Below are 16,181 nucleotides of genomic sequence, written 5' to 3'. Positions count from 1 at the left end.
CTCCTCCAATCCACGTTCTGTTCTCCATCTCTCCGTTCCTCCATCCTTCTCTCTATCGGTTCTTTTTTTGAGGTGTAATTGGAGATCATTGGCCTCAGGAGCATTTCTCCCAACCCAGAAACCCACAGCAATAGCAGAACTTTTCTCTTCCTTCTTTCATCAGAGAGAGAGAGAGAGAAAGAGAGAGAACAAAAGTTGCTGTAAAGAGAGACGTAAAGGCCCAGAGACTCATTTCAGCCGCAGTTTTAATATTCTTTATAATATATGGAGGATAATTCACAGATGGATATGAAAACAGCCCATTTCCCTGTGCCAAAGAAAATTACATGCGGGAGTATCGCAGTCACATTATAACAGATTAATATTTGGAATGAATAGCCGTTAGCTATGGATTAAAAACTCACTGTGCTTTCCCGGCGTTAGGCAGCATAGCGGGCATGTGAAGACGCACAGTGTATTTATGCATAAACTCGTACGCTGTATTATGTATATGGGTCAGAAGTTTGAGCGCACATGCTTGGAGCCACGTTTAATTTGATTATCTATGCTTTAAACCATATCAATTACTATCATAATCCCTTTATCAGGCTAAAACTTGCAAACATGAGGACCAAGAATCATGAGACCAGGGTTAAGAGTCCACTCTCAGCTTTCACAAATATCACTCTACAGCCTTAAATTAGAAACGTTGGGTAAAAATATACAGTAAAAATATGAATAAAAAATATTAAATGTGAGAAACATTGTTTTATTATGTTGTTTTTTACACTGCCTGGCTAAAACAAAGCATCACTTGTTGACTGAAGAATTTATAATGTATTAGAGATACAAAAAATAACCTTTATCGAGGTCAAAAGACAAAAGTTAATAACATCCCAGTTTTTTTGAAAACACACATTATTACAATACAACCAATGAGAACAATGAGAACCAATGAGAAATGGGCTGTTTTCATTACTGAAGGTCACAAATTAACTTTTGTCCTTTCATTCTAATAAAGGTGTGATTGCCGAAATGCATTTTATTGTATTTCGATTAAATCTGAATTTCTCCAGTACTAACAGTGCTGCTGGTTTTTACTGTTTTTGATCACTGAATTTGTTGCCAGGCATCTTGTGGCGCAGTAAAGCTGCACCAGATCCATCCATCTCTGGCCAAAAAAAAAGGTCACACACTCTAATGTTTCATTGGACCATCTTTAACTTTGATTGTGTCACACATTCACTGTGGCATTGTTTTGATAAGCTTCTTCAATGTTACAAGATTATATAATTTAATTCAGTGTTGCATTAATTTTTACCAAGATCTTGCAGCAGCATTGATGATGGTAGAGTCTGATCACTGCACAAAGTCTTCTCCATCCATCACATCCTCATTCTCAATGAGGTTAAGGTCTGGACTCTGTGGTGAACAATCCATGTGTGAAAAGGATGATCTCATGCTCCCTGAATCACTCTTTCACAATTCCAGCCCCATGAATCTTGATATTGTTATCTTGGAATATGTCCGTGTCATCAGGGAAGAAAACATCCATTGATGGAATAACCTGGTCTATATTCAGTATATTCAGGTAGTCAGCTGACCTCATTCTTTCAGCACATACTGTTGCTGAACCCAGACCTGACCAACTGCAGCATCAACCCCACATAATTTACTTAGTCAAATCCAGGTAGTGACTTTTTTTTGGCCAGGCAGTGTATTTGAAGGAAAATTGTTTAGGCACAAACAAGTTTCCTGTGCAAAACCTTATGAAGCCTTGTGTTAACCATGTCCAAAAGACTTCTTTTCCAGAGTTAACTATGTATTTTTCAACAAGACAATAATAAAACACAAGCTGAACACACTGCAAAGGCATGGCTATGGAAGAAAAGGGTATGGGTGCTGGACTGGCCCAACACTGCCCTTCACAAGATGCTCTCAGAAGCTATATTTGTGTAGTGCACCTCCTGGTGAGAGATCGTTGACTGCTAGACTTGCTTCTACAATGCCTATGCGATGCAAAATTAATTTTTCTCAGTTGAGATGACAGACTTTAAAAAAGGAGGCACCATCATTGGCCTGAGAGAGGCAGGATCGTTATTTTCCTCTGTCAGCCATACACAACATTCTTTGTTTGCAGTGTTGTCCTGAACAAGAATCATGGACAGCTAAAACCTGAAACTGTATCTGTATCTATTTAAGCCAGGTTTACACTACACAACTGTTTGAGTCGTCAGTTGTTGTGCTGTTCACACTACACGACTGGTTGTGCTGTAATCGTGAGTCCTTCAGAAAGTGATCATACTCTAAATAAACTGGTCTGGTGTGTTTTGGACCCATGGTTCTCTCCTTCTGTGATCCCATTGGCTGTATGTAGCCACTGCTCCTGACTCCTAGTCGCCGACTGAGTCAGATATTAAACATGTTGAATATTTGCCAGGCGTCTGTCACTGATCTGCGATCAGTTGGCGATGGATCGGCAAGTGTTTTTCAGTAGTTTGCACTATGCAACTGAGCAAAAAAGTGTTTCCCAGATTTTTTTGCAGATTGCAGCAATACTTCCTCGTTCATTAGATTTATCACCATTTATAAGCTTTTATGACACCAGCGAGTATCCAGACTATCCATACTGTAGAGTCATTTTTCATAATGTCCCAACTTTTTCGGATTTGGGGTTGTAAGCACTGTTACACACTTAGTACTGTATGTGTGTGTGTTATGTGTGTGTGTGTGTGTTGGCAGTGATGAAGGCACCCTGACATTTTTTAATCTGCTCCTTTCCTGAGCCGTTCTGCATCACACGCTGCCACCCTGTCAGATTAACACACTAACAGTGACCCGCTCTGATAAGGCCTGGCATCTTTTTCATCTCCGCTCTGTGCCCGCTTCCCTCCTGCCTCCTTTAATTATCCCTCCGCAGCTCTGCCGTCGCCATCGCCGCCGCTCCCGGTGTTATTAGGCAAAGCGTGTGAAAGACCAGCTTCTCCAGCTTTCCGGCACCTGCTTACCATTCCGTGCATGTGCTGTTCCCCCCGAGTCAGTTCCCGACCCTTCTTCAGACGGGTTTTGGGTTTATTTATTCATCCGTTTGGAGGTGCGGGTCTTTCTGAAGCTCTTTGTGTGGAATGGCGTGAACAGAGATGAAGTGCTGGTGATTCAGACGTTTAAACCAATTTAGAAAATGAACGCTGACCTCCTCCTCAGTGCGCTCGTTGCAAGGAGCGTTGCCGTGCGCTAAATTGCTAATAGCTTTGGCAAAACCTGCGTTCTGCGCCGCTAAAGCAAAGAGTAATTACTGAGAGAGTTAATTCACAACACGATTATGCATATTAACGGAAGAGTCCGGACAAAAGTCAACCGCAATTTCCTCTCCTTGCCACGAACGTAGTCAATCAGCCAGGACACATTTGGTGTCTGAGTTAGTTAAGTTAGCTTCTTTAATTCTAGGCTGGAGCTAAGAGGCTAATGTAGCTGACACGCAATGAATCATAATTAGCCTGCCAGTTAGCATGATGCTAGCTAAACTGTTTGGCTAAATCATCACATGCTTTCCTCAAACTCTTCTTCAAGACATTATCCAGAGCCAGATTTCTACATTAATGAAGAGTATCGACCATTAATGTCGAATATCAGACACCATTGATCCAATCCAGGTAATAACCTAAACTGGTCCAATTTCATAGCCTTAATGCCGAATACCAGTCAATACCACTCAAATCAAATTTGAGTATCTTTATGATAGGAATCATCTAAGACAATCCAAAATTTGAGGACCTGAGGGCGTCTTTGTTAGGTAAATCTGGTCTTCAAGTATCATAATGTTGAGTATTAACCAAAACCAATCCAATCCATGTACCTTAATGTTGGAAATCGACCAATACCAATCCAATTCAAGTACCCTAATGTTGAGGATCGACCAATACCAATCCAATCCAATTACCCTAATGTTGAGTATCGACCAATACCAATCCGATTCAAGTAACCTAATGTTGAGTATCGACCAATACCAATCCAATCCAAGTACCTTAATGTTGAGTATTAACCAATACCAATCCAATCCAAGTACCTTAATGTTCAGTATCGACCAATACAAATACAATCGAAATACCTTAATGTTGAGTATCAACCAGTACAATCCAATTTGAGTATCCTAATGCCACATTAGTTAATACTGATTTGTTTTGATTACCTAACAATTATCTTCTTGCTGATTTTTAGTCAATACTGTTTCAATCCAAGTATCATAATTCTGACTATTGGCCAATACAATACAATCTTCGTACTCAGCATCAGACAATATGATCCAGCCCACCTACTGAAGTACTGTGCCCATCTGAGTCTTAATGCTGAATATTGGCCTATACAGATTCTATCTGAGAACTGACCAATGCCAACATGCTAAGCATCAGCCAATACTGACATAAAATCTCTTTATTCATAGTAAAAAAAATTATAATGATACATTCTGAACTGGTTTATTTAGATCATCAGCATTTTTTATAGTCTGCTTATGTAAACTGCAAACATAAGCTGCTCCATAGATCCAACTAGGCCTGACTTTATGTACCTAAGCTATAAGATGCTCCAGGCCAGTTGCCCATACTGTGGAACCACAGTGGAATGTACTGGGGCATGTACATTGAGTAAACTGGGTCGCCCTTCAGATCCTCCAAAGACTAGCGCTAAAAACAGCAGTGCCCACCCTTAACCTCCACTGTGTACCTTCTTCAGTACATGTTTACAGATAACATACAGAATTATATAGAGTCATACAGTGTCCAAAACTTCACAATCACATATATTACAGATTACTGAACAATCTGGCTACCTTAATACTGAGTATTGTCTGAAAACATTCTAATCCAACTAATCTAATGTTAATTATTGGCTAAAAACAAGCCAATCTGAGCATTTTAATGCTGAGAATTGGACTAAATCAGATTTGAGAACCTTAATTTTAAGTATCAACTGATACTAATCCAGGTACCTCCGTCCTGAGGATGGGCTAATGAAGTTTTGGCCAATGTAGATCCAATCTGAGCATCTGTTGGTGTGGTGCCAGTGAGCTACCTTAATGCTGAGTATCAACCAATACCAACCCAATCTAACTACCTTAATGCTGAGTATCAACCAATAACCACTCAATCTAACAACCTTAATGCTAAGTATCAGCCAATACCAAAAAATACTGATTATCAGCCAACACAGATCCAAACTGAGCATCTTAATGTTGAGTATCAACCAATACCCACCAAATCTAACAGCCTTAATTTGAAGCATTGGCTGACAATAATCCAATCTGATAACCTCAGTGTTAAATTTGACTGATGACAATCTAGTCTGAGTCCCTTAATACTGAACACCTCTACACCGTTTAAGGCAATTGTGTGATGGTTAAGACAGTAAGCAGTTAGCACCATGCTAACTGGTGTACATTAACGTCCACTACATGGCTACATTAGCCTCGTAGCTCTAAGAAGCAACAGGTGTGTCTTGGCTGATGCCAGTAAAGGAGAACTGTGCTCTTACTGTTTGACTGTATTTACAGGTTTTGGACCACTGGGACCCCCAGAGCAGTCTTACTGCCCCTGCCCTCCCCCTCAGCGCCCCCTACCTGCACTGGCCCTCAGCTGCAGAGCCCCCCCAGGGCTTTGATCTGAGCAAACCTGACCCCTATGACCTGTATGCCAAGTCCAGGGCTATGTATGAGAGTAGGCGTAAGTAGACCCCGCCCCCAAATATTGATACTACTTGCAGGGGTCCAAATATGAGAGCTGATTTATTAAAGGTGTTTATTTTTCTGATTAAAATCCTCACATTTCACATCCATCTTTTGGTTGAACGTTTCAATAACTGTAAAATATTACCTAGCTAACTTTATCTGAAGCTTAGTGCTTAATGTTAACTATCCATATACAACTATGGAAAACGAGCAGCTCAGCATCCGTCTTGTAGTCCTTCTGGGATCTAAGTTGTTTCCATCTATTAAATGAATTGACAATATTTAGTGATGTCTTTCTCTATCTCTGCTCATTGGGTTTGTAAGAAGGATGCCGAGACTGTTCTCTTCCATACTTGGCAAACCAGGGTGTGGAAATAGGAACGGGGAATGGACGGGAAAGTGGGTGGGGTCAAAGTCTGAAATACAAACGTATTTTCTTTTCAAAATGAACACAATGAGTTTTAAAGAAGAACATATTGACTGAGGTTCTGTTGTTAAGAGATGCCAGAGCTTAATTGTAGCATTTTTCTTTAATATCTAACGAAAAGGATCAAATAATTAACAGTTTTTAAATGTTTTTTATTGGCCTAGAATTTTTATGCAAATCCGCCATAACATTAAAACCTCTGGTATTAAAAGATTTATAGTCCCTTGGAGTGTTTCAGCTAGGGTTGCCAAACATAAACTAATGAACTAATTAATCACACAATTTCCAGCGATACACTGAAAATAAACATGGATTTTTAAAAGTAAATTATAAGAATCATCAAGGTGTAAGATAATGAGAGTTAGTTATGAGGTTTAATCATAAATAAAATGTAATCTACCTTCGGAATGCTGTAATTTACCTTATGTGTTCACATCACTAAATACAGCTCTGGAAAAAAATAAGAGACCACTTAAAAATAATGAGTTTCTTTGATTTTACCAAATTAAAAAACACATATATAATATAATCAAGAGGAAGATGGATGATCACAAGCCATCAAACCAAGCTGAACTGCTTGAATTTTTGCACCAGGAGTAAAGGCATAAAGTTATCCAAAAGCAGTGTGTAAGACTGGTGGAGGAGAACATGCCAAGATGAATGAAAACTGTGATTAAAAACCAGGGTTTTTCCACCAAATATTTATTTCTGAACTCTTAAAACCTCACGAATATGAACTTATTTTCTTTGTATTATTTAAGGCATCTTTTCTGTTATTTTAGCCGTTTCTCATTTTCTGACAATGTTTTATTTGGAATTTGGGAGAAATGTTGTCTGTAGTTTATAGAATAAAACAACAATGTTCATTTTACTCAAACATAAACCTATAAATAGCAAAATCAGAGAAACTGATTCAGAAACTGAAGTGGTCTCTTAATTTTTTCCAGAGCTGTCTAAAACCTATATTTATATTTACTAATATGTCACCAGGTTCTGCAAAAGAAGTGAATTATGGCAGAAAACTAGGGCCAAATTTATGCATTTTAAAAAATGTAAATGTTAAAGTCTCCAGATTAATTATACGTATTAAGACGTTTTAGATTGACAGCCCTAGTTTCAACTTTTCAGTTAGCATAATAATAATTCAGACTACAAGTAACACTGTATGAACTCATTTGGATCTGTTCTGTTCAGAGTAAAGAGAGAAATCCAGTGTGCCCGTCCTAATATGAGCCTAATGATGAGAAGAGAATGACGCAGGACTTCAGAGGATGTTTATCAGTGATGCAGCTGCTGATGATTGTGTGTGATGTATTTATTATTCATGTGGATTCAGTGTACTCAGCTGAATGATCTGAAATCAGGGCAGTGTTGTTTCTTTTCAGTGTGTATTTCTGTTTGTCCCACTCGATTACGCACACACACACAGTCCTCGGCTCATTTCTCTGGGTTTTTTCTATTTGTGCTGTGTTGAAATGAGCGGATGTGGCAGGCTGTGTTCCGCGAGGCTCTGGAACATTCTGACAGGCCGGGTTTATTTGGTTGTATTTTATGTAAAATGTTGTGCAGAGCTGCAGATGAGCTCAAGTGAAGTGACTGTTTGTTACAGCGCTACAGCATAATAAATAAAACCACTTATATACTGTATATGTAGCACAATATAAAAGTGTTTTACAGCAGTTTAAATGTAATATACAGTATAATAAATAAAATCACTTATATACTGTATATGTAGCACAATATAAAAGTGTTTTACAGCAGCGTAAATGTAATATACAGTATAATGGATGTGGAGAGTCTCAGCACAATTACTATATCATCAAATGCAAAAAGAAAAAAATATATCACCACATTCTGTTTTTATATTTGTTTGTTTGTTTTTTTTTTTTTTTTTTTTTTTGGCATAGCCTAATGTGAATCTAGCAGTTGTTTAGTTCTTTAAATTGTGTTAAATGTCTTAGTAAATGAACAAATCACCAAAAAGGTTAGGAACAGGCTGTCCTCATTGATACAAAAAGCTGATACAGAAGATCCCACATAATAATTCCAATGAAAAAAGCTTTTAAAATCATTTAAATGAAAAAAAAATTGTGAAAGTAAACCTATGTAAATTTAATAATACGTATTCATATAAATCTTTATTCTTGTTTTGTGTTGTATTCAACTTAATGGGCCCTATTTAGTGATTTTATGGCGAGCGGTCAATCACGCACCATGCAGCTTCATGTAGGGCATGTCAGCGTGTCTTTGCTTTCATAACCACAGGAAAAGTACACCTTTTGCGACTTAAAACACGTAAAAAAGGCATGTATTAATTTTCTTAATTATTCATGGGTGTGTTTTGGGCGTAAAGTGCAATAAACCGATCAGCGTGTCACTTGTTAGGTGCCCTCTGGTTTTGCCGGATTGCTATTTCAGGGGCGCAGCTGCCTCAGTAGAGGATAAATGAATTCCACTCATGAATCAGCAAACACTAACAAATATTATATAAGAATGGTCTATATTTTGTGTTGATGTAGAATGATGTTATTTTATTTTGTATTCTGTTTTTTGGTGATGTAAAAGTTTGCATAGCTTTTGAAAATTTAGTTTAAAAATTGCATGCCTAGGAGAAGAAATGTTTTTATTTTATTTTATCTGAGAGTTAATCTTCTTTTTTGAAATGACTGATTATCAAGTTGGTTTACTCTTATCATCCATTGAAAGTAAAAATCAAAGATTGAAAGATCATTGAAAGTATAAATTTGCATGTTTTTCTAAACCAGTTGCTGGATTCGAACCTTGCTGGATATTTAAACCAGTATCTGACCATCATAAACCTGGTTACACCACCACTATAGAATTCATACTGGTTGAATAAGTTGGGCAGTAGAGACAGTTACTCCAACAAAAGCAGGATAAACTTTTTAATTCCCTTGATTTTAGAAGAAAGCATCAGTGAGTAGGTGCTCCAGTACTTTTGGTATTATAGTTTGTATTATAGCAAAATACACAGATGTTTGGTATTTAAAGTAAGAAGTGATTCTAAGCCCAAGCTTTCAAATGGACTGGATCAGTGTTTGTGTAAATACATTGTATGTGTGTGTGTGTGTTTGTGTGTGTGCGTTAGTGTGTGTGTGTGTGTATGTGTGTGTGTGTGTGTGTGTGTGTGTTAGAGCTGTGATTTATGGGCTGTCCTTGCTGTTTATCTTTCAGAGCCAGGTTTGCCTCGGCCCGGTTATCCAGCCGACCCCTCGGGTGAGTGACCGTCAGATACAGCCAATCACGCACACACACACACACACTAACGCACACACACACACATGCTGCTTGCAGAATCAGTAGCAGTGTTGTGTGTGTGTGTAGGAATGGTAAGTCTGTGTGTTTCACTCTAATCTGTGTTCTGTTATTTTTGGCAGCAGAGTTCCAGGAGGTGGAGGTGAATCTGCGCAGAGAGAAGTCCGGGTTCGGGTTCCGGATTCTGGGCGGAGAGGAGGCGGGACAGCCTGTGAGTCCGGAGGCTCAAGAGAAGGCTCGTACTCTAGAATACACACACACACACACACACACACACTTTACTGTACTTTATGTTATTATTTACATCAGCATTATGTATTTTTTTATTTTGTTTAACATTAGCAATGAATGCAAAAATATTGCATAGACTGAAAATCAAAGTATATAAAACGATACTGGGTTAGGCTATTTAAAAAAATCTGCCAGTGGGGTAAGCACATTTCCTTTGTAAGATTTGTACTTAATAATCTCTTAAAATTCTTAAAGTAAGTCTTCAAGTAGTAAAAAAAAAAACATATATATTAAAATATCTTAAATTTTGTACACAAGAATCAGAACAACTTGACTGATGACTTTTTGTGCTTATTATTATTATTCAAATTACTTAAAATAAGATGTGAATTCTTAGTGTTCTTACTGATTAAGATTAAAAATTAATTCATAAAATGTGCAAAATGATCTTAAATTACACTTACATTGCTTAGTAAAACAAAAATTCTCATTAGAGAAAAATATATGAATATTTGCTTTGAAATAAAATATTTCACTTGCTAAGATTTTTTTTTGCTGTCTATTTTTAAATGTTTATAAAAATAAATCAATCAATAAATAAAATTTAAAAGTAATGTATAACAAAACTATATAAATTAGTTTATATTAAAACTATTTAGCTGCTGTTATTGTTGTTTAATGAGGTACTGTGTATATAATAATGGATTTATTTTTTATGTTTCACACATATAAGCGATTAATTGCATTTAGTTATTAATTAAGAACAGTTTGCTGACGGTATTAAAAACAGTAAAATATTTAATTAAATCTGTTTGTGCATGGTGTGTGTGTGTGTGTGTGTGTGTAATAGTGTGAACTGCAGTGTTGATTAAAGTGTGAATATTTCTGTCATTTTAATTAAGACTGAAAGAAGTCACCGCCTCAAACTAACACACACACACACACACACAATCACACACACACACACACGAGCTGAAGCTGAAGCTGAGAGAGTGATGCAGTAATATACAGTGGAGAACAGTGGTCTTCACAAGTAAGCATTTCAGATATAAAAAGTCCAGATGGTTCTATACCAGAAGAGTTTAACTACATTAGGTATCTGTGTGTGTCTGTTGAACTGTTCTGTGCAGATCCTGATCGGGGCGATCATAGAGAACAGCCCGGCTGATAAGGACGGTCGATTGCGTCCGGGAGATGAGCTGCTGTCAGTGGATGGAATCCCTGTGGCAGGGAAACCCCACCGTTACGTCATCGATCTGATGCACGGGGCGGCTCGCAACGGCCAGGTCAAAATGACCATACGGAGAAGAGCGCAGAACACAGGTATCTTACTGTTTACTACAGTACTGAGAGGTACAGGAGTGTTTACTATGGTACTGTGAGGTACAGTAGTGTTTAATGCAGTACTGAGAGGTACAGTAGTGTTTACTATGGTACTGAGAGGTACAGGAGTGTTTAATACGGTACTGTGAGGTACAGTAGTGTTTAATGCAGTACTGTGAGGTACAGTAGTGTTTAATACGGTACTGTGAGGTACAGTAGTGTTTAATGCAGTACTGTGAGGTACAGTAGTGTTTAATGCAGTACTGTGAGGTACAGTAGTGTTTAATGCAGTACTGCGAGGTACAGGAGTGTTAATTATAGTACTGTGAGGTACAGGAGTGTTAATTATAGTACTGCGAGGTACAGGAGTGTTAATTTTAGTACTGTGAGGTACAGGAGTGTTAATTATAGTACTGCGAGGTATAGTAGTGTTTACTACAGTACTGTGAGATATAGTATTGTAATGTGTGGTACAGTGCTGTTTAGTTTGGTACTGTGAGATATAGTACTGTTTAGTGCAGTACTGTTTAGTACTATCATGTGAGTTACAGTGCTGTTTAGTATGGTACTCTGAGATATAGTACTGTTAAGTGCAGTACTGTTTAGTACTGTAATGGGAGTTACAGTACTGTTTTGTATGGTACTCTAAAATAAAGTACTGTTTAGTGTAGTGCTGTTTAGAACTGTAATGTGAGTTACAGTACTGTTTAGTCTGGTACTCTGAGATATAATACTGGTGGTACAGTTTAGTATTTAAATGTGTGATACAGTACTGTTTATTTAGTCCGATATTGTGAGATATAGTACTCTTTAGTGTGGTACTGTTTAGTCCTTAAATGTGTGGTACAGTGCTGTTTAGTCTGGTATTTTGAGATATAGTACTGTTAAGTGCAGTACTGTTTAGTACTGTAATGGGAGTTACAGTACTGTTTAGTAAGGTACTGTGAGTTATAGTAATGTTTAGAATGACATTTTGAGATACTATCCTGTAAGATACATTAATGTCTATTATGGTACTGTAAGGTAAAGTAATGTTTTTGGTTTGTTAATGTAAGGTAAAGTACTCCTTTTAGTATGGTACTGTGAGATTTAGTAGTGCTTTAGTATGGTGTTGTGAGGTACAGTACTGTCTAGTATGGTACATGGTGTTTTTTTGGTGGTCATTATGGTACTGTAAGATTCAGTGGTGTTTAGTACAGTACTAAAGGGTAAAGTACTGGTAAATGTAAAGTACAGATATACTGCGTATTACAGTTGTGGGAGATTACTTAGGTAATGTTTAATACAGTACTGTTCTGACCGTTGCTGTCGTTTGTCCTCAGGTGATCAGTGTCCTCAGAACGGCCGCAGTCCCGGATCAATCTCCACCCAGCACAGCTCACCTAGAAGCGACCTAAATTCAGGAACCTTCTCCAACAACTCCGCCCCCACTGAGATGGCAGCCAATCAGAGCCTACAAGCCAGTGATGTCATCATCCAGCGCAAGGAGAGCGAGGGGTTCGGATTCGTCATCATCAGCTCGCTGAACAGGCCGGAGACGGCGGCAGCTGCCGGTCAGTCTGTGCTGATATTTTTAAAACTACTACTGTCAGCCTAGAACAGAAAGCTGAGGCTGCAGTGAACTTATTCCCAAGAATACATTCAAGCTCACTTTAAATAGGGCTTGTTAATCAGCCACGCCCACGACTTTGTCTTGTGTAGTGTTTATGCTAAGCTAACCTTAACATTTAATTAATTTAGTTAATAGACTTTTTGCGTGTGAGGCCATAACGTGTTGATGCCTGGATTTTTACTGGTTATTTGCTATGTGGTTTTTGTCGTGTATTTTAACAGTATGTGAGAATTCAGTGTTCAGTAAGAATTAAAGATTAATATTAGCACAGGTTTTTCCTAGAAACGTGAAGGAGGAGCTTCAGAACATTGTTCTCTACCACTCTGCTCTGTAACATCAAAATTCAATTCAGTAGTGAGCAGTGACTGCTTTTGCCAAAACATGTGCAAATGAATCAGCTGGCTTGACATGGTGACCTTACATTAAAAAAAAAATTGTTCTCTGGTCACTCTATGTAGCATTACCTATACAGCAGTATAAATATTAAATATAATCTACATATTGGACAGTACTTGTGGACTGAAACAGTGTATCCAAGAGTTCATTGTAAAGGTATTCTTAAAGTGTCAGTCTGTATTATTTTGTTTCTAAACTAAAAGCAGAATAATTTCTGAGTAGAGAAAGGTCAAAATATTGTGTTTAATGATATCAGTGTGCTGGAATGACCATCCCTGCTAAGCATCATATATTCATTATAAAAACTGCGGTGTGATCACCGTCAAAAGTCACTTGTTTGCAAACAGGAAAGGATGAGCAGGGAGCAACAGGATTAGCGATAGCAGTGGTAATAATAATAATAATAATAATAATAATAATAATAATAATAATAATAATATTTCTTACATATAAATACAGCTCAAAGTGCTTCACAATAAAATTTAATAAATCAATAAAAGTAATATAAAACAAATAAAACAATTAAAAAGTAACAATTTCATAAAATAGTAGGAAATAAGACATTTATAGTAAAATAAAATATAAAATAAAATAAAATAGATTTAAACAAAAATGATAAAATAAGGATAAGAACAGCACAAGCATTTAAATAAAAAAATAATAAAATTAAATAAAAAAAAAATCAATAAATAAAATAGTTAAGTATAAGTGGAACAGAACTAGTAAAAAGTTAATCTAAAAAGTAACAATTTTAGCTGTCTTTTAAAGCTAGTGACACTCGATGCCTGAGGAATATTAATTGGTAAAGAGTTCCATAATTTTGGGGCATAAAACCAGAAAGCTTCTTCACCAGTCTTTTTGTGATTCATTCTGGGAATGTTTAATAGAGCAGCTCCTGATGATCTTAACATGCGATTTGGAACATATTCTGTTAGGCAGATGAATGTAGGTGCTAATCCATTAAGAGATTTATAAACCAGTAAAAAAATCAATCCTAAAAGACACAGGCAGCCAATGAAGTGAAGCTAAAACGGGTGTTATATGTTCTCTCTTTTTTGTGCGTGTTAGGACTCTGGCTGCAGCGTTCTGAACAAGCTGTAGTCTGTCAATTGTAGTTTTTAAAATAGGTAATTTACTTCACTACTTTGGAAAACTCGCCGTTACTGAGTAATAAATAAAATGCTGGAAAAAAACAAATTATCTGAATAAAAAAAAAGTATTTTTTTCTCCATGGCAGCGCAGCTGAACTCCATGCAGTGTTTATTATGGTTAGTGGGAGAGATGCTGTGTAAATCAGCTGTGCTCGGGTGAACCGGTGTTCTGTCGAGTTGTGCTACCCATCGATATGTGCTTCTTTACGGCAATGCACATGCGCCGACCAACAGTTTTTTTTTTTATGTTTTCATGTTTTTCATGATAATTCCTTACGTTTTTATTAGGAACATCTGATTGGATGTTAAAAACATGTAAATAACAGATAAAGCATAGCAATGGCAAGTTAAAAAAATAATAATGAATATAAATGTGAATATAAAACTATAAAAATACGGTTTATAGTCACCTATATTAACATAACATTTTAACAGTAAAAAAAATGGATCATAGAAACTTATACCACTTGTTCTTGAAAATGTGGTCTGAGCAAATCTTGCCTAAAAGGTCCAAATTTTTAATTTAATAATTATTTAATTTATGATTTGTACTTTTTTACTTAAAATAAATAAAAGTAACTATGTAACTTTTATTCAAAGTACATTTTAAATTAAGTACTTTTTTACTCGAGTAGATTTTTAAATGGGTACTTTTACTTTTACTTAAGTAGAATTTTAGCAAAGTGATGGTACTTTTACTTAATTACAATTTTTCAGTACTTTTTCCACTTTCACTTCTAATTTCCTGGGGATAGAATATGCCAATATCAGTGTAAGATTTGCTTCCGTGTTATGTACACAGAGTCTATTCTGTTTATTACTAACTGGGCAAATTAACCAAGAGGCATATTGTGTATTTTAAAGGATCTTAGAGATATATGTGATGTCAAGCTTCTAACTTCTAACAAAAATCTATTCTATCTGTTATTTTCTTATTATAATTGCTGGCCAACCAGCTTGGTCATGTTGGTGATTCAGCATTCAGCAGGTTACTTTATTGTGTTATAAAATCTATTGTAATGTAATACCGGATCATGATTGCTACTGTAATATAATATTATTTAATTTGGTTTTATCACATTTTCGACTGAGTTAAGTGCAAATAGTTGAATTATTTGTACACTATTACTACAGTTATTATAGTTAATATTTAGTGCTGTGAGGTGTAAGGTGCTGAGTTTATACAGCTGTAAATGTAAAAAAAAATCCAGATAAAGCCAGTTAGTGCTGTTTTACAGCCACGCTGCTGAGCTTCTCCTCAAACACTGCTTCTGAATCAGAGCCTGGGGGCTGCTTGTGTTTACATCCCCACTCGAGCTCCTGTCTGCGGCGCTGGGTGGGATTATTTACGGCTGTGTTCAGGCCGGCAGTACCGTTTGCTCTGGCTGATGCTGCTGAATGGGGGCAGAGGGATGGGGTCCGGCTGCTTTAGGGAAGCACAGTGATATTAAACATGCAGCGCTGCTTTAGAGCTCTCAGCTTTAATATTAAAGAGCTTCTGCTGGACAGAGGGGCATCAGTTTAACACCACTGCATAAACATGTGGCAGCGTCCCCTCCAAACACTCTAATCTCAAAGAAAGAATCAAATGTGTGTGTTTGTGTGTGTGAGAGAGAGAGAGAGAGAGAGAGAGAGAGAGAGCCTCGCAGAGAAAATCCAGGGGTAAGACAGTGGGAGTTAGTTATGAGATTTAATCCAAATGTAGCTTAGCAGTAGAATAGCAGCTGCAGTTATGTATGTATATTGCTAAAAAGAAGCTAATACTTCCCCAGGCTCTGTAAAAAGAGTTTATTACTGCAGGATTGCTAAAATTATTTACTTTTTAAAAAATAAATCTAATTGTGTGTGTTAACCTGCAAACTTTAATCCAGCACTTATATAGAGTACAAAAATAAAAACACTCTACCAATCAGCACACAGAGAACATACCTGTACAGAAACTCTAAACCAATAATAACATCTCTCTCTCTCTCTCTCTCTCTCTCTCTCTCTCTCTCTCTCTCTCTCTCTCTCTTCCTGTCCTTATTTCTCCCATTTTCTCTATTGTTTCTTTTTTTTTTCTTT

At 37.0% G+C, this 16,181-nt stretch overlaps 1 protein-coding gene across 12 annotated transcripts in view; it reads left to right on the top strand.

Moving 5' to 3' along the window:
• The window catches only part of magi2a (membrane associated guanylate kinase, WW and PDZ domain containing 2a), a 321,760-nt gene that overhangs the window by 272,685 nt on the left and 32,894 nt on the right, over positions 1–16,181 (top strand). For 6 of the 12 annotated variants that reach the window (XM_049473848.1, XM_049473846.1, XM_049473845.1 and 3 more), the window contains exons 12-16: positions 5,528–5,696; positions 9,324–9,365; positions 9,527–9,639; positions 10,766–10,958; positions 12,281–12,511. In XM_049473848.1, coding sequence (XP_049329805.1) covers positions 5,528–5,696; positions 9,324–9,365; positions 9,527–9,639; positions 10,766–10,958; positions 12,281–12,511 — 748 coding nt within the window. The remainder of the gene's footprint in view (positions 1–5,527; positions 5,697–9,323; positions 9,366–9,526; positions 9,640–10,765; positions 10,959–12,280; positions 12,512–16,181) is intronic. The other 6 variants (XM_049473849.1, XM_049473854.1, XM_049473850.1 and 3 more) reach the window with 5 other exon arrangements.

Source organism: Astyanax mexicanus, chromosome 2 (genome assembly GCF_023375975.1).
Source record: "Astyanax mexicanus isolate ESR-SI-001 chromosome 2, AstMex3_surface, whole genome shotgun sequence".
Lineage (NCBI taxonomy): Eukaryota > Metazoa > Chordata > Actinopteri > Characiformes > Acestrorhamphidae > Astyanax > Astyanax mexicanus.
This window is presented reverse-complemented; position numbering and strand designations above follow the sequence as displayed.